Source organism: Pseudorasbora parva, chromosome 9 (assembly GCF_024679245.1).
Source record: "Pseudorasbora parva isolate DD20220531a chromosome 9, ASM2467924v1, whole genome shotgun sequence".
Classification (NCBI taxonomy): Eukaryota; Metazoa; Chordata; class Actinopteri; order Cypriniformes; family Gobionidae; genus Pseudorasbora; species Pseudorasbora parva.
In genome coordinates, this window is record NC_090180.1 from 23,516,095 (window position 1) to 23,537,674 (window position 21,580).

At 37.7% G+C, this 21,580-nt stretch overlaps 1 protein-coding gene across 10 annotated transcripts in view; it reads right to left on the reverse strand.

Moving 5' to 3' along the window:
- The window catches only part of dlg1b (discs large MAGUK scaffold protein 1b), a 147,730-nt gene that overhangs the window by 40,694 nt on the left and 85,456 nt on the right, over positions 1-21,580 (reverse strand). For 5 of the 10 annotated variants that reach the window (XM_067454353.1, XM_067454355.1, XM_067454354.1 and 2 more), the window contains 4 exons: positions 15,146-15,244; positions 14,534-14,587; positions 6,379-6,429; positions 983-1,107 (listed from right to left, as the gene is read on the reverse strand). In XM_067454353.1, the coding sequence (XP_067310454.1) occupies positions 983-1,107; positions 6,379-6,429; positions 14,534-14,587; positions 15,146-15,244 (329 nt within the window). The remainder of the gene's footprint in view (positions 1-982; positions 1,108-6,378; positions 6,430-14,533; positions 14,588-15,145; positions 15,245-21,580) is intronic. The other 5 variants (XM_067454358.1, XM_067454356.1, XM_067454360.1 and 2 more) reach the window with 1 other exon arrangement.

Below are 21,580 nucleotides of genomic sequence, written 5' to 3' on the forward strand. Positions count from 1 at the left end.
TAGGATGCTTTAAAAAATCTTTGATGACCTAAACCATGAAAATAACCTAAACCAGCCGTCAACAACCTAGGCTATATAGCACATGGAGGAGTAATTGCTGGAACATGAGCAAAAGCGAGAGATGTGTTTGTATTTAATTTAAAATAACATTTAAATCACACATATCAAAGAAAGCATGCAGCTCTGAAAGCAGGAGCACTGCGCATCACGCACACTCAAAAGTGACAGCTTGTTCTGCTATTTGTTGCACTTAGCTTTGAGAAAATAAATGGCGTACATTTTTCAGCGATATCAAATATATAGTCTCATAACATTTCACATACACATCACAATGACGGTGATGCATGTGCAAACTGCGTTCATGCCATCCAATGTATTGATCGCTTCATGTTTTCGAGTAGCTCGTAATAATATTATCGTAAAGAATTTGCCTCAATGATTTTTTGTGTTCGAGATACTCAAGGAATCGTTTCAGCCCTTAAAGATTGTGTGGTCACATCATATGATTCTGATCGGACGTTTGTCTCGGAGGCCATTTACATAAAACACACAAATTACAACCGAATAGAACAATATGAAGAACTTAAAATTTTAACTATTTATTATAACTTTTAGTAATTTTGTCACACACACACACACAAAAAAAAAAACCCTAATGCTTCTTTGACCACATGGGATTTTCAAGGTAGTGTTTTGTTTAACTGTTTAGACTAGAGCAGTGGTTCTCAAACCTGTCCTGGAGGACCACCAGCCCTGCACATTTTGTATGTCTCCCTCATCTTACACCTGATTCAACTCATGAGCTCATTAGTAGAGACTGCAAGACCTGAAATGAGCGTGTCAGATATAGGGAGACATACAAAATGTGCAGGTCTGGCGGTCCTCCAGGACAGGTTTGAGAACCACTGGACTAGAGTAAGAACAGTATGAAACAAGGCGAGGACCATCTTTTTTTCTTTTTTTTTGAGAACAGCAGCCTTACCGCAATCTCCCGTCCTGAGCGGCAGCGCCCCCTGGGATGACTTTGGTGATGAAAATGCTGGGATCTTCACCAATGTGAGGGTTATCCGTGCCACCAGCGATACTGAAGCCCAGGCCTGAATTCCCCTACAAAGCAGAGAATAGGACACTTAAAGTTAGATTCAGGAGGAACATCAATTAAAACATCAATCTATGCTTTGGTCAGTGACTATGGGAACATAATGTCGGCTAAATTCTAGCAGTGTCATGTGCTAAATGGCAATGTAATTTAAATGACATTTTATGTGCAACTTTTAGGACAAAATTAATATTCAAAGACATTAATTATATATATGTTGTGCAATGAATTTTCAAATCATTCATCATGTGGTATGTGGTAAATGCAATTTTAAATATGTTAATGGTGAGTGTAAATGCATTTCAGGTAATGTACATATAAAAGATTGTTTTGCTACCCTTAATACATTAACAAATTGAAAATTATCTGTCCATTTAGCCTAAAGAATTAAAATCATTCCTATATGTTTTGTTCAAGCGGCAACCTCCCGCAGTTTCTCTTGAAGCCAATATTAAAGTGACTTAAACTGCAATTCCTCGACTGCTCACTAGGCACAGGCTCCAAAAGGGAGCAGAATCTCATTGAGGCCCATGTTAAAATGCCCAACTTTACAGCAGAAAAAAAACATTTACAGACTGGTACAAATTGTGGATTTTGTCTATAAAGCTATTTTGCCCTATTTGACAACTGTGAGGGAGGTGCATTTTGATTGACAGGGGATAGCCATTTATCCACTGTCTGGTAGTCATCATGTCACCTCAGCTCCGCCCACGTCCCGCCTCTTTGCCCAATTTCTGTTACCCGGTCCATTGCTAAGAAGGCAACGGCCAGCTCGTCTCTAACTTTATGCTTCAAAACTGCACTTCAGAATCCTTTGGGTGACGTCACGGACAATCATCCATATTTTTTTACAGTCTATGGTTTTGTTGTCACATTACAGGCCAAATGTCTAATAAAACTCTATGGCATGAATTGACCCGTTTAAAGTGCCAGAGTTTTCCCTCAGTGCCTTTTAGAACTTGCATTTTACTTTTTATATAAAAATTCAATTTCATTGAAATCCAATATCTATAATACTAATTTAGTCATGGTACTTTAACATTGTGGAGAAAGCTGCAGTTTTTTTTTAATGTTTATATTTTAAAACATTTTTCATGTATAAGCACAACTAGATTCATGCATTTGGAACTGTTTTAATCGCCTTCCATTTAAGAATCTAAGAAATAATCAGAATAATTGTTAGTAGTCCCAAAATAAATGCCACAATAAAAAAGGGCTACAGCTTGCTCTGCATTCAACTAGCTTCACATTGATATGTATTGTATTGGTATTGGTGTATATTGATTAGTTGTTGAAGCCCTAGGACAGAGAAAGAGCTCTTACCACAGCTAAAGTCACTAAAATCACTAACAAATCTCTGACCAGCATTTGTTATAGTCCTAATACAACTGTAATTATTTCACTGCCTTTTACAGTGACACTCAAAACATGTTTAGATCAATGCTCTAATTTAATGTGGATTTTTAGGCAACATAGTAACTACTATAAGACAACATGCAAGATAAAAAGCATGAAGAAACGATGCCCAGATTTATAATATATATATATTGCGATTAAGAAGCAGTCTTTAAGTTGAGCTGACAACAGCTTGTGGAGGAGCATTGTTTATTTATGCAGAGTTAATAAATGTGCACTACAGAGCAGTGCTGAATTGGGTCACAAAAAAAAAGCTCATGAAGGGGGGCCTTAGGCAGAGTCAGGATTAAGTCTTGACTGTAAGAAGACAAGATGGTGCTCTTTCTGTCCTCCCTGGTAACCATGCAGAGAGATGGAGGGAGTTAGTTATTTGAAAGAGTAATTCTCATGCTTTCTCAAGGGCTGATTGCTCTGATGTGTTGCATTTTTTAATTGACAGACTTTGAGCTGTTAAGTGTAGTCACGCAGAAGAGCATTTAAAGCTTTGGCTGTGTATCCGCTTGTACTTTAGGAATGGCTGCAGGAGTAGTACACAGTAACCTGAGTCCGTGTGCATAGGCTGTTCAGGGGGGAATGACAGAGTCTATGATACAGTTCTAAAAAGATTTATCTGCACACTGCGAAGTAGAAACCTTAGACAGTAAAAAAAATATGGACGTAGTGCCCGTGACGTCACCCATAGGATTCTGAAGAGCAGTTTTGAAGCGTAAAGTAGGGTCGAGCTGGCCGTTGCCATTTTGCCGTCACTTCCGTTTAACTGAAAATGGGCGATAAGGTGAGACAAGGGTGGAGCTGAGGCGAAATGATGACAAACAGACAGCAGACAAAAAACAATTAGTCTCTCTCTCGAAGTGGCCACGCCCTTAATTATGCAGAACAAGTTAATTATAAAAAAACTCAATGAGATTCTGCTCTCTTTTGGAGCCTGTCCGTAGTGGCCAGTTGATAAATTGCAGATCAAGTCACTTCCATATTTACCTGCACTCCCGCGGGACTACTGCAGGACCCAAAGTAATAGAGTGTGGCGCGGGACTAGATTTGATGGCCGAGTGTGGGCATAGGCGTTAAGGTACTTGTGGTGTGTGGGCAGGTTGCAGAAGAAAAAAATGAATAAAATGATTCATGACTCCCTCAAAACAGAAATATCTAAAAAATAAAATGTCTAAAAATAAATTAATTTTTATTCATCTATTAGACAAAAGCAACAAGAACAACTAGAACAAAATAATAAAGATTTACAGAAGCAAGCAAAGGCAGAGTTTCTATTTATAACATGTTTTTGCAGCATTGTACAATGTAGCCAATCACAGACATATGTGATGATTTCTAAAACGCAATGGCCAATCAGATGCATTTAAGATAGAATCTACTAATCGCTCAAAGTGGGTTTTTATTCAGTGCTGAATTCTGCATGCTCATTCATTGATATGATGATGTGAAATATCCGTAATCGAATTATAAATAAACAATCCGGTTTTTACAGTGCTATGTAGCACAATTTCTTTACAGTCTATAGGTGCGTTTAATCAGTTTAAAAGTCCAATCCGAATGAAAATTCTCGATATAAACACCTCGGAATAAAAATGCCCAAACTGAATGAAATTGCGCTCGTCCCAGGTACTTTTTACTTCACTGCGCCGGACAGAAGAATTAATTTTTTCTGAGATGATTATTACACTTTACAACAAATAAATAGCTTTTATAAAACCGTTTAACTCCTGGTGGTCGTTGAGAGTCGCTATGGCATCCGCGTGAACAAATCCCAGCTGCAGATCCAGAAGGTGATAGATTTCTAGCAAACATTATAAAGAAATGAATTAGGCTAGGCTATAGGCCTACTCCTGCTGCTGTTTAAGTTGTCACGCAGACATTCGAATATATTCGAATACATTGCTTGATATTTGATATCCGTTCAAATTCGATTTTTCTCAAAAATGACAGCCCTACTGCTCAGGTCTAATCTACAGTTTGTTATTGTCGGTACTCCGCTGCGCTCCCGGGACATGTTCATATAACCAGTTTTTCATGCAAACTGCTCTGTTTTGAACTAAACTGCCAGTGTGACAGCCCCCTTAGTGTCCTGTAGGAACTACTGTACAGTAGTGAAGTCTGGTTCGCGAACGAATCGCTCTTTTTAACCGTATCTATTTAGTGAACCGGTCTAACCAGTTCACCAAATCAGACCGAATCATTCTAAACGGTTTGCGTCTCAAATCAGCGCTGATTCCACAAGTTACTATAGTTACTCGCTTTCTGACATGAGTGACAGTCCCTCTGACTAGAAATAAACTAATGTCTTGAATTATATGTTGTAACTCCAACAGTTGACTGAACTGAGACATATTTTGCTGAGTGAACTGATGAACTCACGAGCAGCTGATACTGAGCATGTGCGTGTAACCGAACGTACAGCGGTTCTCGGGATACAGTATCGAAAACCGTTTCTTTCGGACACGTTTAATACTGAGAGCAGATGATCTGAGCATGCATGTTATTTGTTCAGAGAAACGAAATGCAGGTTTCAAGTGTATAAAACGAATCACATTTGGAAACATCACATAAAGCTGTCTTATCACTGTATTATTTTAAAGTTTGGAAATGGATTGTAAAATGGTCAAAATAAACATTTATTTGTTTCATCAATATTGCATGATATTTTCAGGAACAGCTTTTTTCTTATTTAAATTCTAAGTCGATACACATCTAAAAATTTAATCAAAACAGTTGGTTCGATATCAGACTACATATTCAGCTTGCAGCAGTTCAAAGCTCGGCATACATACACTGCTACAGCGGTTCTCGAGTCAGGAATGGGTTGCAGCAGTTTCTTTCGGACATGTTCGAATATGAGAACCGATGAGTTGAGATACTGAGCATGTGTGATAGCGTCGTCTTGAACCGAACTGTCTCTCTTTTGGACAGCTGATGCTCTTTCTCTCGGAAAACTGATGCTGATAATTAGCATAAAAGCACCCTAGCGGCAGCAAATCTAATCTGTCCTCACACTCTGTCCTCTGTAAAAACCAAACTCTGGTCAGGCCAATCACACCGTGTATAGAGTCGGTGGGCGGGGCTTAACATAATGACGGCCGAATTGCGCTTGCGTGTTACTAGTAAACACAGAAGCTGGCGAACGGCGGTCTTTCGAATCAGCTTTGACCGCGACTCAAAGGCTTAGAGTTAAGCTTTTCTCTGAGAAAAGAATGGCACTGAAGTCATTCTTAAAAAGGGAAGATGTGTTCGGAGTTTTGCCGACCGGATACAGCTGTTGACGAACTCCGCTTCACGTTGCTATGGTTGGTTGTAGCGCTATCTAATCGCGTGCAGAGGGAGTTTGAAAGACAACCGTTTATCCCGCCCCTCAGATTGAGCCCTGTCAATGGTGAGTTTTCAGACCAAACATCTTGATGTGGCTCTGGCTTGTCAGGCTAGCTGATAATATGAGCACCGGTGAACCGAGGATTTGTGTAAGTTTATGCTATGTCAATGTAAGTTTATTTATCTGTGTAAAACATCAGTGTTTGCACGACAGTGGCTGTGTGTAGTGCTTTTGCAAAACATAAAGGAAAAAATGTATCCATGATGATGAGGACGACAACAATAATTTTTACTACACTAAGTTTTGATTAAAAATATTTTATATGAATGTGTTTGAATGTATTTTCATCCGCCGGGAATATAGAAATTCCATCATTACGTAAGGATGTAAAAGAACCGGTGATCTGTTTTTTTTACCGGTTCATTGAAACGAACTGTCCGAAAGAACCGGTTCGCGGAAAACAACCGAACTTCCCATCAGTACTGTACAGAAACACCAGAGATGATTCAAAAGCAAGAAAAGCAGCATTAGTCAGTGCACTCACCCTTTCCAGTGTAATCTCCTCATACTCAAAGTCAGCCTCAGTACCGTTAACCTGTAAACAAAACCACATGTCAGAGACTCAACATATTTCAATTGTCAATTAATTACTGTTTACAGGAGGACTCTATTAATTTCATGAATTGTTTAATAGGCTGTTCCATGCTGGGTATACAGAGAAGCAATTAAGAGTCTATTCAGGAAAATAACACATCAGATCTTTCTTTCTTTAAATATACTTTGGCTATGGAGACAGCACATTTTAGAAAAATCTATTTGTAACTAGGGATTCACAATAAATTTTTTTTGTAATGGCCAAAAACTGATAACAGAAAATTAAAATTAAAAATAATTTAAAAACTAAAATCAGTTGTTTTAAATTCTATACGTGAATTTAAGCATTATAATGTAGAGCAAGAAAAAAATAAGTACGATTAAGAAAGCATTGATGTAGAGGTCTGCATTCCCACGACTCTTTTCTTCCTGGGGGTAAATTAAGCGTTCTGTAACTGTGGTATACTTTGGACGGGAGCTGGCGGCCTCTCCCGACATCCTTTGACAACAGCCTATCCGCGCTTAAACTTGAAGTGAACAAAACTTTCTGAAGTCGTGGCGTTCACACAGTTCACAATTCCCTGCCCTGAACCTGGCAATAACATTATATGTTCTTTGCATCCCATCCATGAGAGAGTGTGTGTGTGTGTGTGTGTGTGTGTGTGTGTGTGTGTGTGTGTGTGTGTGTGTGTGTGTGTTAATAATTAATCAGAAACAAAAATTGTGCATCCCTCTTTGTAACCATATTTTGCTTTGTATTATGAAGAACAAAACAATAAATGAAACTGGCAAGTGCTTCAAAGAAGCTGCTGCTTCAGAGCTCCATATTGACCTGATTCTCCAAATGATTTCAGTTACTTCAAAGGTTTTTACAGCTTAAAAGAGCGAAAGAACCAAAACCTACAACGGCACTGACCAAGCAAATAAATATAGTAAACAATGGGATAAAAACGACAAATTATTCCAAAATTACCTTTTATTATATATGGAAAGCTCACGCTCTCTTTCTCCCGCTCTCTCTCCCACACAAACATTTAGAATTAGCAATGGAGGCTTGGGATTAGATGCATTAGAAATTAGTGCTACACACAAGAGCGTTTTAAAGACAAAAACCTGACAAATGTCTTAAAATACATAATCTGAATAATGTTTTGAGGTGTGGTAACATAGTACAAGCGGAATAATTTACTTCAGGCCATTGAATTATTTAAAAAAAAATCATAATTAAAATAAAAAATCTAATAATTCCAATCGTCAATTATTACTTGTATACATTCCTTATATATCCTGTCTGGTCTGAGTCAACAGAAGGTCTACTGTGGCACAAGTCACACACATTTTTAATGATGGTTATGGGAGGAATGTGTCAACAGTTTTATTCAAAACTCTGGCCAGTTGATAATACCTCGAATATCAAAATCAACTGCAGGCGGTCGATCCTTTTCCTATTTAGCCCCTAAACTCTGGAACAGTCTTCCTAGCATTGTTCGGGAAGACAACGTACTCTGTCAGTTTAAATCTAGATTCAAAACAGATCTCTTTACTATGACATACACATAATACAATTTAATTTATATCATTCAGATAAATTAACTGCTTATTAGGCTGCATTAACTAGGTCCGCCGGAACTGGGAACACTTCCCATAACACCTAATGTACTCGTTACATCATAAGAAGAATGACATCTATGCTAATGTTAGTCTCTCTGTTTAACCAGAGGTTTACTCCAGTCAGCCGGATCCAGATCAGATGATGGACCTGCGCCCAGACATGACCAACACATCCCTGAAGTGTTTGCTGAGACCGTGTCAATTAGTCTCCCCTCTGAAATTGCCTCATTGACACGGCATCCTCAATAAACCCATCTCCGGCATGACCAAGCCGATCCTTTTAATATTCCTATTTAATAATTGTATCATCGACATTGCATCCTCAATAAACCCGTCTTCGGTGTGATGCCTCCGATGAGGTCTCACTTAACCAATGAATAATGTGTGCCACAAAAACAGTGACATGTTCTGCTCTGAGCAGGAACACATGAGTGACGATACCTACAAATCACATGTGTACAAGTGTAAACAGGTACGTATTAATAAGTAACTTCAGTAATTCAGAGGGTAAACGAGTTTATGATTACGGTTGAAAATGCAAATGTGTGGATATCTTTGTAAGTGTGTGTGACTGATGAGCCCACTGAGGCAGACAGCATTAAATAAAATCAGTGACATGGTCGGCTAACAGCAGGCACTGAAACATAAGAATAAATCCATTACACTGCCCCTGAAAAGCTGATGTTACGCAGCTGAGACCCTTACACACAAGCACAAGGAAACACGGCTAAAAGTCTTCATGTGGCCCATCAGAAATTTAATCAGTTAAGTCTTTGTCCCAAAAGCAACAAACTGTGCTCTGATACACTCACGTTTGCTGTAGTACTACACAATTCATTATTTCTGAATCGTTAAAATATTGGTGCCCAGGGCACTGTGAGCCCAGAGACTGTTATGAGAGTTCTTAAATTCTCACTATAAATGAATAGTGCTCCTAAATGGCTGTTTATTGTCTGTTTTTAAAGCCAAACTTGCAGTAATAATCTAAGCTCTCTGCTTTAAGACACTCTTTCAATGTCCATTTAAACCTCATGACACTTAAATGACAAATATGACCTTTAAACCACAGGTTCTATCCAATATGTGACTGAAGTCAAAGCAATTTTCCAGAAGAACTCAGCTTTGATTATGTAATGCATAAAGGAATTGGGCCTGTGTATTCATTAGCACTGTAGCTGACTGTGCCTGGTTTGTTCTCAGCACCATAGACAGTGTGTACTAACAAAGCCCTGAACATTAAGCTAATGAGCAAGGACATAATTTAATTAATTATTAGTAATGTATTTAGTATTTAAGATCAGAGACTTAAAGGGTTAGTTCACCCAAAAATGAAATTTATGTCATTAACGACTCACCCTAATGCCGTTCCTCACCGGTAAGACCTCTGTTTATCTTTGGAACACAGTTTAAGATATTTTATATTTTAGTCCCAGAGCATATGCAGTCTATGCACACTTTACTGTCCATGTCCAGAAAGCTAATAAAAACATCATCAAAGAAGTCCATATGTGACAATCAGTTGGTTGTTTAAAATCTCTTAAAGCATCAAAAATACATTTTGGTCCAAAAATATCAAAAACTACAACTTTATTCAGCATTGTCTTCTCTGCCTTTCCTCAAATAAAGAGTCAAACGGTCATGAATCAGTGAATCGATCAATGATTCGGATCGCCAATGTCACGTGATTTCAGCAGTTTGGATCGAGTGTCAACCTGCCAAACTACTGAAATCATGTGACATTGGCAAATTATATTTTTGAACCAATATGTATTTTTGATTTTTCATGAGATTCTAATCAACCAACTGATGTCACATATGGACTACTTTGATGATGTTTTTATTAGCTTTTTGGACATGGACAGTAACGTGTACATAGACTGCATATGCTCTGGGACTAAAATATAAAATATCTTAATCTGTGTTCCAAAGATAAACGGAGGTCTTACGGGTGTGGAACAACATTAGGGTAGAGTCATTAATTACATAAATTTAATTTCTGGGTGAACTAACCCTTTAACTGTTTGTGTAATGTACACCTTTTGGAGGTGTTTACACTCAGGAGGTGTAAACAACTATACATTAAAAAAAACTGAGCACCAAATCAGCATATTTGAATGGTTTCTGAAGAATTATGTGACAATGAGGAATGACTACTGAAAATACTTTATATATTATATATTGAAATTTAAATACATTTTCACAATAATACTGTTTTTGCTGTATGTTTGATTAAATAAATGCAGCCATGGTGAGCATAAACCCTTTTTTTTTCTTTTATCATACAGACTCCAAACACTAGTGTACATACGTTATTTTGAATTTGCCATTTAATTTATCACTAGGTGTGCGGATTCCTTTTGGTAGCTACTAAATCTTCAAGTCTTCACCAAGTACATTAACTGAACAAACTCAATAAATGATAGAGACATTAGCTAGATTTAATTCTCATCTCAAGTGAGTCACAGCAACACCGCCCACATAATGTAGTTTCTTCTAAACAAGCTGACCTAAAAGCATTATTCTCACCCCACTTGCTTTCACAACATAATTTCCACATGGAGACAATTATGGTCCCCAATCACATAAGACAAAACAGCAGCGAGTCCCGTGAGGTTCCATATGCTATCAAGAACTTGCGGCACTGCTGATACAGCAGAAAGGCTGAAGTAGAGGTTGAATGTGAGGTGCTTGATGAGAAAAACAGACGTAGTGGCCCTAAGTGGCACATCAAGAATACTGACCTCACTATTCCACAGGAAGACTCAAGGGAAATGAAGCAGAAAACAAACCCAAGGGATGTCAGTTCACTACAGTGCTGAATGAACACCACACTTGACTAATGGGCCTCAGAAATGATATTCCAAACTCTACGCTAACATGACATCCAAGATCCAGAGCTACCCTGGTACTTGACTCAAAGTCAGTGACTTAAAACAGAAATCAGTAATAGCACATTGTGCAATAAATAAAATATGACTGAAGAAAATATATCTTGTCAACATGAGTTAGATATTAACTCCCTTAAAGGGGTGATGAATTGAGAAATCAACTTTCCCTTGAGCTTTTGATATATAAAAGGTCATGGTAATATAAGAATATCCTGTAAGTTTCAGAGCTGGAAACGTCCTTGTTAGTCAAAAAAAAAAAGCTTTAATATACACCAGGCCTAGCAAACGATTGTGTGCTTCATCCTTATGTCATCGCGCCATAAAACACCTCCTCTACAGAATAACAGGCACGCCTAATTCAGTAGCCACGCCCACCGACTCATGAAGCTGTTCGGATCACTAGCCAACAGCAATAAACATGCCGAAGAAGATAGCAAGATATTGTGGAAGAACACAGACACTGCATAAGCTTCCTTCGGAACCTAATATTAGGAATGTGTGATACTTCATTTATTTTTAATGAAGTTCCAGCTCACGTGGGGAAGACATTCGTGTGTTCGGTTCATTTCACTGCGGAATCGTTTGTAAACAAGTCTCAGGTCAAGCTGTATTTGCAGACACAATGTTGTGCCTACTATATTGGATCTGACAGGAATGGTACAACAAACTTATGTGCGTAAAACATCTTTTTTATATGTAATAGTAATCCCGGGGCTATGTGTTTTCCAGACGGGCTACCAAAATGTAAGCCCGTCGGCAGGCCGGTGAATCTTAAATAGTGAAATAACATTCCTTTCTTGATCTGGGCGCGCATGCATGTGTGTGTGTGTGCGGTCCGCGCTTATATTTACCGATTGTGCGGGCCAAGTAATACAGACATAATATTCCAATCAATCACGGGTGGATGAGAAATAAAACATTGTGTTTGTTTGATAAAGATTTAAACGAACCCTGTGATTGAGAGAATCATTCCAGTTGCCACTTTCAAAACAATCCTTTCCTCATAAGAACTGAACTGACAGGGGAGCTGAAGCTCATTAAATATGCATATCTTCTCCAATCCTAGCCATGGGCATTTACTTTTAAGTCTCCAGTCTTCCCATCAAAACCCAGCGTTCATGAAAGAGCCTCAAAACCAGTGTAGAAAATAGCCAATTACTTATTAGTTATGATATTTTTGAATTTAAATACCACATGAACGTCATTAGATGACCTCAGACAACAGTATAAAAAAATAAAAATGCCAGTTCATGACACCTTTAATGGATATTTACAGCAATTTTCACACTTCCAATACCTCAGATATTATTACATTACTGTCTTCTTAATATTTCATCAAAATGTAATAACTTGCTTCGCCTCTGAAGTGGCTTTGTGCTGACATCACTTTAGCTGCATGAGCTATAGGACAATTCACCATGACGTCACAACAGTAATAAACGTTCTTCCGGGTGGCAAAAGCCGAAGCGTTCCTATGGCAACGCTAGTAAATTGCTTGGGATTCAGACATAGTTAACATGATTATTGAGGGACTGATTAATTAATTCAGGAGATAGCAATAAATGAAATGCCTAACCTTGCTCCAGTAGATGTAGCGCTAGTCTAATACCATCATTTTTAAATGAGCCTCAGCCTACCATTGAGTAGTTATTTTAGTGACTGTTGCTGTTTGAATTACAATATGTTAGGCTATCGTAGATGGTCTATTTCCCTGTTATCTCACTATTTACCTGTTCTCTGCTTTTCAACAAATCATTTGCACACATTTTTTCTTTATTTTTTGTATCTGAAGCTATAGCAGCAACATTGAAAGCTCCGGTGTCTGTGTTTAACACGAAAGCTTGTGTGATCGCGGCCGGCTCGCGGTGCAAACAGTCGTGCCGTGTACCAGCTGATTTGATGCGATGATCAAATTAAATGACTCGTAGCGTCTGCAATATCTCACAAACTCCCGATGTTAAAATATGTTATATTAATCATTTTATATGGAGCTAATTGCTACACCTGTTAGCAGTCATAATGTAAACATCCATTATTGATATAAAATAGCCGAAATCACATGAACAGTCACACAAAAACCTTATTCCATAGTTATTGAGTGTTTATTAGCTTCTTAGTTCACGCGTAGAAATGTAGAATAGGCCCGTTCTTCACAGAGCCAGAATGAGGAAATGTCCGAGACAGTAGGAGAGAGGTCTGCGCATGTTTTAACGAATAATTCTGTGAGAACTGAATAGAAATGTATTCTGTATGACGAAATATTTTGCAAACGTGATATGTCAATCTTTCTCCAAATATGAGGACTTTTAAACTAAGAGCTAAACAAGCTGTTCTTTGCGATCTCTCTCTGTGAACACAAATAAGCCAGTGAAGACGAAAGAATGAAGTGCGTCTGATAATCTATTCAAAATATCGTTCATAACGGATCGATAATAACTCCTGACATAAATTAAGAAATGAATGTCACTGCAACCCAGTTTTATCATAAACAGTGTTCAAATATCGAAGCTGGAGTCTTTAATCTTTCTGATGATACTGAGTTTGTCCAGATAAAGTAATATAGTGTGATGAGCAGTGAATGTTGAACAATAGTAATCTGAGGCCGTATGATCTTTGAATCGTAAGGGGTTAAAAGAGATCTAAAGTTTACTAATATTGAATTTCCCCAGCAGAAGATAATTATGCTCTGCTATGATTTTGTAGATGGACCGACTCTATTGACGACGTCCACTCGCTTTAGCCTCCTCACCCACAAGTTTTGCTGGATATATTTACTTCTTTCTGAATGAAATCGATAAAATCCTACACCTTTTGCTGTATATCTGACGGCGCAACCCCAAACACAACACGTTTTCGTCATAGTTTCAACTTTAATCAACAACAATGTTCTTAACTATGTTACGGTTTACAGTAGCAGGCTGATCTCTTCAGTTTGTCAGTAGAAGCCGCTCGCTTTCTGCCACCCGGAAGTATCTTGAGGCGATTGTTTACAAACATTCTGAAATGGTCTATTGGATAATGTAATGCAAATGTGTACTTTTAGGGGTACAACAGGTTGTCACTGGGGCACAAAAATGTTACCTTATTAAAGGAGTATACACTGGTGTTGTAAAATGTACTTTTTGAGGCTATTCATTCTAATAATATTTCACAGTATCGCTGTTTTTGCTAAAAGTACTATGTATACTTAGAATATCATTATGAACATTTCAGGTGTAAATGAGGTACAAAGATGTCCCTTAGACAGGCCAATGACAGGCTATTGAACCCTTACGGGTAGAATTTCTGCACAGTCTTTATGAGTGTATGTAGGCATCACATTCCAGTCTCCATTTTGGTACAGGATGATATATATATATATTTTTTTTTTTACTGAATATCCAGGTTCTCCTGGATAATGATGACATTACATATGAAAAATGTGAAAGCTATTTCATGTTGACTTTAAAGCTATTACACCTTTTTTCTGCTGTCATCACCTAAAGTAACTTAATAACCGCGTACAAAAAGGAAACCAAATCAACTAGGTGGCATGCTGGTCTGAGAGAATTTTGAATTTCAAAATGTAAAAAGTTAATAAAGTGTAAATAAGTGAAAATAACTTACATATGGAGCTGAATCCAAGCTCTCTGTATTTACCACGACAGGGGGAGGATTTGCCTGCAAGAGAAAACAGTCCAGTTAAGGCATTGATTCCAGCACTTTTCCTGTTCCATTCAAATTGAACATGGAGCGCGATGCAGGAACTAGGAAAAGCCGTGTTAAGCTTGCAGCATACTACAGAGCAAAGGTATATTCACTTACTCTCCACATGATGCTACATATACCACCACTGGCATTCACACCAGATTAACACAGCGCTGCCAGCATACATACGTACATGGCATTTTATACTGCAGAACATGCAATGCTGAAGCATCAATGCTATTACGAGCCAAAAGTAGCCTAAAATTAAATCCACTCTCTCTCGCTCGCTTGCTCAATCTCTCTGTCTGTCTGTCTTTCTGTGGGGCTTTCCACTTCCTCCGGCTGGTTGACACGCAGATGCTATTAGTCAAGGGGAGCCGTGGTACTTTACCCGACTCTAGGGCCGATAATCCTTCAGCCTCATCAACGAGCAGTGGAATGGCAGGGATCAAGAAAAAATGACCAACAGGAAGAGAGCAAAAAAAAGAAGGGAGGGGGGACAGGGAAAATAGAGAAAGGAAAAAAAAAGACCTGTGACGTCGATGGAGAGATGACAGCGGGCTCCGTAGGGACAGTGGAGATTGGGATCACAGGGATTATGAGAGTGGAGGGTGGGACAGCATCTGTCTGCTGAACAATAGCATGGAAGGGGAGAGGTCAGGTCACATATACATATACATACACAACATCACAACATTGCACAGAATTGCACAGGGACCAACCATGGGGAATGGGTGACAGTAGGTGTCTGTATGAGAATGTGTGCATATTTGAAGCAAATCCGAAGATGGGGCTGTGAGGCGCTCCGTTAGTGATTTTTGAAGAATTCAGATGAGGGGATAATGGAAATGAGCATGTGAATGAGAATATGGCTATAATCCACCCAATTGCACATGGTACAGTTACTCCTGACATAATCAACCAAGCCACGGCAAACATGCAGTCACTCTAGAGCAGTGTTTCCCAAACTTTTTTCAGTCATGGCACCCTTTGAATTTTTTTTACATTTTGTGGCACCCCCTCACATATGCTAAGATAATGTTTTTCAGGTTTTTCAGGTAGGTCTAACAGTTTTTTTTAAGGTAGAGAAATTGAATAAATAATCAAATGTAAAATAACTGCATATTTAACTGTTTAAATAAAGATGAATCCTTATTAAATTTATAAAAGCTACTCAATTAAGAGCAGTGAGTGATTTCCTTATCTTTTGTTTGATATTAAACCAAGCGGCAACGTCTTGCGATCTCTCTTGAAGCCAACATTGAAGTAGGCCTAATGTGAACTGCAATTCCTAAACTGGCCACTAGGGACATGCTCCAGAAGGGAGCAGAATCGGATTGAGCCCCATGTTAAAATGCCCAAATTTACAGCAGGAAAAAACATGTTTACAGCCTGGTACAAATTCTGGTTTTGATCTATACGGCTAATTTTGCCCTTCATGACAACTGTGAGGGGGGTGAATTGTTTTATAACTCATTCATTTACAGTATATAAAGCCTTAAAGTTCTGCATAATTAAGGGCGTGGTTACTCTGAGTGACAGGTGGATAGCCATTTATCTGCCGTCTATAGTCACTGCGTCACCTAAGCTCCACCCACATCCCGCTTCTTTGCATTTTCTGTAATCTCCGGGAGTGACACGTGATGACGCGCTCGCAAGATGGCAACGTGCAGCTCATCTTTACTTTACGCTTATCAGAATCCTATGAGTGACGTCACGGACACGGACGGCCATTATTTTTTTTACAGTCTATGTATTAAACAGACAGCAGTAAAGTCTACTGCCCCTTTAAGACCTAATGCACGGCTATGTATCATCTTTCTCGACTGTATGAAGTTCACTTAAGGCATATACAGACTATCTGTTAGGATTCTAATCAAGACGGACATGTTGACATATTTTTTGTGTGAGCTTGTTCGTTGAACCGCAAGACTTGAAAGAGAACTCAATATTTGCACTCTGTGAGATGTGTGCACTCTTTCGGATAAGTGCACAGAGACGAATCTTCTCACAGCAAGCATGTGAGACCTAATTTACTACGTTGAACTGAATAAGTGAGTGCCGAGCACACATTGATGATGAGTGGACATGCTTGAGGATACAGCCCCATGTCATCATCCGACAGTGGTCTGCCAGGACCTTCTTCCCAAGTACACCTAATTTTATCTAAAGATAAAGTGCCTGGGGGGTGCCTGACCTGTTACTATGCTCAAAATCACCACAGGTAATTCTAGTAATCTGCTGACTTTCACGTCGGGCAATTGCTAAAGGCTCAAAGGCTAAAGTGAATAATAATGGACTCTTGTGGAGTAAAAATGAAATGGTCTAGAATACAGACTACAGGCTGAGGGAGCACTATATAATATAATATAACAATTCAACCCATATATTCACCATATACAATTTTTTCCAATACTAAGAATTAGTTTAGAACTATAGAACATCAAGTAAATGGCGGAAATGGAAAAAAGTTTTTGGACCCACTTTATATTAGGTGGCCTTAACTACTATGTACTCGGTGTTATTTGAATTAACACCGTTAATTTGATACAATGCACTTATTGTGTACATACATGTTTTTACATTGTACTTACATTTAAAAAATACCGGCATGTAATTACGTCTGTAATTACTTTCTGTAGCTACATTTGTAATTACACAGTTGACACTTCCCTTACACCTAACCCTACCCTTAAACTTACCCATATCACCGCACCTGTTTTTTGATGTAAGTGCATAGTACTGAAGGCAAACAAATATAAAATAGGGGCCAAGATTTCTGATTCTTTATGAACCCTGTTTTATCAAGGAAAACAATAGTAGGGAGGACATCCTCAAGCCTGAACACTATTATGTTCAGTTATTACATAATTGTAATAACTGAACATAATAACACACAGCTGGAGTAGAGAAACCGATGAGGCACAGTCCAGAGCATCTTTATCATTTGTAAGTAGTAGTAATAAATATAATCTTGATTTAACATTGGGAGAAGAGTCCCAACCCCAAGAGACTTCAAAAAGACAGATGTTTATTAATGCTTAAAAAGAAAGAAATAAGATCAGCTATAAAAAGTGAAAAAGTTCTCATCTGCCAAGAGTGAAATATTAAAATGCCAATTTCTCCTAAAAGAGGCAAGCTCAAAAAAGCCACGTGAAGAGTTCCGATCCGATATGACAATACTTTGGTATGTACACGATTAAACTCTAGGAATCAAAACATTATCCAGAAAAAAGTAATCAATCATGGAAGAAGCATGATGGACTATTGGATAATAGATTTTTAACTTTTCTTCAATGATTGGGCAATTAAGCAAATTATATAAAGGCCATTATTATCTGATATGATCTATTTGTGATATTTACTCCTCTCTGGAAAGAAGAATAAAAAATTTGATAACCACGATTGAGATGTGAATTCATTATGTAGATGGGTTTCTTGCAGGAAAGCCAGCTAAAAGTATTCCAAATATTTTGGACCCTTTATTCAAAAGGTAGCCTATTTTTACCTGTTGGGACATGCTCTCACAAGCACCTGTAAGAACTTATGTAATTATAGTGTTGGGGAAGGTGCAATGCATTAAAAAAGAGCATTTGCAAGGTTGTTTGAATATACTTTATTTTTGTAATTCTGCGAGGTGCCACTGTCGCAAAAACTACATATTTCATCTTAAAGTATGTTAAAACAGGCATTTACAGAAGGAATGTCTGCACTTGTGAACTTGAATTTGTTTGTGGTCGTAGTGGTATTGAGACTCTTGCTACTTTTTACTGAGCTAAGTTTACTGAGCTGTGTGACGACAAGCAGAACGATGAGCTACACATTCATGGGCATCACTGTAACACTATGACAGGGCAGATGTCCACGTCATTATTTGACATCCAGCCTGGGGAATGGCTTGGAGGAGTTTGACTTAGTCTGGTAAAATACTCACAAACCCCCACCCCCCACACACACCCCTACCGAGACCACAGGCGATTCTCAGCCACTGATGTACAATATGCGCATATTTTTACAATTAACTCTAGGAACTCTAGTATCTAAGAAAGAAAGTTAAGGCCTTTCACTCAGTCAGGATTCAAAGTGTGTCCATGTAGGATTTACCCTTTTACCCTAAGGCACAATTAATTTGGGGCCTGTTTACACCTAGCTTTTTTATTGATCGGATAGCTATCTGATTGGTTTAAAAGATTCCATTTACGCTTGGCCACATAAATGTGTCGCTGCAAAACAAATAAAAATCCGATCTTTAGTTCCCATGCTATGCAAATTTAACAGAATTTAAGTCAATGAATGCAGCAGATAAATTTTACACATATGGGGTTTCAAAAACGAGATGCATAATACTTGTCCATTTTCATTTGAAATGCTTCTCATGTTAGTTAATGCATTAGTAAATGCCTTAACTAACATTAACAATAAGCAGTATTTTAAAGCATTTATTAATCTTTGTTATTACACAGCTCTGTTGAATACTTGATTTAGATTGGTTAAATCGCAGCATCCAGCACTATATTGTTCCACGAACAACTGGTAAAAGCTAATAAAACAGCTAAAAGGCGTAACCGAAGTTAGCGCTGTACGCTTGCTTGGAAATTTTTTTTTCTTAGTGAAAGTTTTGCATTTGGCGAGCTAATAAAATATTAAAACTCAAATCAATATTTTAATCATATTATTTAATTTTGTCATCCTTCACGTTGTGGTCCTGATCACCCTGTCAGGATTTATTCTGCAATAACAACCGGCTGAATGTAAGTTTGGCCTTTTTGTCGTCATCTCTGTTTGAAACCTGCAATTGTAGTTATTTGCGAAATTATCATCTTTACGTGGGCTGTGCATCGGCATGGCTCCTCAGCACGGATTAATCTAATTTTTTGACTTGGAAGTATGACCAAAATAAGAATTTTCAGCTGAAAATGTCATCTGAACAACAAGTAACATGTCGCCACTTTTGTTCTGACCAACTGAGAGAAAAAAAGGTGATTAAATCTAATGATTGCTTGGCTCGTATCACATCAAGCCGTGCTAATTTTAATTTATTATTATTATTATTATTATTATTATTATTATTACTGGTATGCTTTGTTCTCAAATGGTTGATGTTAACAACACCAGCATTGTGTGCATTTATCTATTTAGTTGGACGTTTGGACCTTTCTGGATTACAATCCGCCATCAAAATGATACATTTAGTTATTCCAGCTGCTGTGAGAAAAGACTATAAATGATCCGCCACCTGCAGTATGCGAAAGCCTATTAGCCCATTTATTAGTCTGCATACATTGCAAGTACTGTATTTTGGCATTCCATATTTCCATATGTCAATTTGCAATTTCAGAGTGAATCGCACATTTATATCTAGCCCTCTGTCCTTTGTTTCATTAAAAACTAATTTATTCAAGGGATTATATATAGCCTCGCAGAGGTCACTCCTTTTACAATCACAAAGCTCTCACTCATCTCAGGTTGTGATCTCACAAAGTTCTATTAAAATCAATAAAACTGTCTACATTGCATAATAAATCTCTTACATGGTGTCTCTGTTTGTTAATGGGAGGATTTGGAAGATTCAAGAGCATTTGCCAAATCTTTTTCGCCAATATTATTATAGAATCAATTGAGGAAGCTCTTGCTTTCGTTTCAGAGTGCTTATTTAAATTTTACTTTTGTGAAGTTTCTTTTTTTTATGATAAAAAAAATAATAGGCTGACCTCCTGCAATACATTTTCCTTTATGTCTGTTATGATAAGGATAGCAGAAAGGCTCTGTAGTGCCATTATGAAGATTATGGCTCATATACAACTATATAAAACAACAAATGCATTTAGACACAGCCTGCAGCTTCACCCCACAGTCCACTAAAGTGACAATGTTAAGATATAATGTTTTAATAGTTTCATGTAAGAAATGTTTTTATTTTTATTTTTTATTGAGCAGCGGTCTAATAATAAATGTATTGTGTAGTTAGTCAACCAATGCAAACAATTACATATTTGTTTTTTTTTTTTTTACACACTTTCATTCAAAATGTGGGTGTCAGTAAGACTTTTTTAGCTAGAAAGCATCAAATTGATCAAAAGCAACACGCATAAATATTTTCATAAAGAACCCGGAAAAAACACTTTTTCAACAAAAGCTTGTTAAATAATAAATTCTAAGTTGCTTTAGCACCAAATTAGCATATTAGAATGATCACTGAAGGATCATGTGACACTTATGCCTGTAGAAATTATTCTGAAAATAACGTTTTACCAATAAAGAATAAATTACATTTTGATTACATTACTGTTTTTATTGTATTTTCGATCAAATAAAAAGCCTTCATGAGCATGAGACATAAATAATAATAAATAAAAAAATCACAACTTTTGAATTTGAATATATAAAATGATACATGTATATTGTGTTTGCTTGAGTACTGATACCACTTTAATTGCTGTAGAGCCTAAACCCCAAACATGCGGTCTGCACAGAAACTAAAATTAGAGCTTGTCAATAGCATCGACAGGAGTTCCACTTTAACATCCCACTATAGACCTTTAATTGTGGGATTAATTGCTCTAAATGAATTTAACATGGAAAAACAACGCATTAGCATATATGAAGCTTGGTGTCGACCTGATGATAGCTGACATTTGAAAGGGAATAAAAGATGCATATATATTATGCAACAACCTACAAATTTGCTAAGAGAATAAAGCAAATACGGGGCAGAAAAACTACAAAGAAATGCAGTAACAAAACTGCGGTACTCTGACAAATACCACATCCACTGGTGTTGAATAAAGAGATGCACTAGTGAATGAGTCCTCAAGATAAACAAAAATGAGAGCACACCAGACCTGAGTGTAAAGAAGGAACCAAATTTGAATAACACAGAGAAGAAGAAAAGCATCCTCAGTCAATACCAAAGAAGGTCCAAGCACGAGCTGCTCATCCCTCTGCTCTAACCTACCTTATCAAATG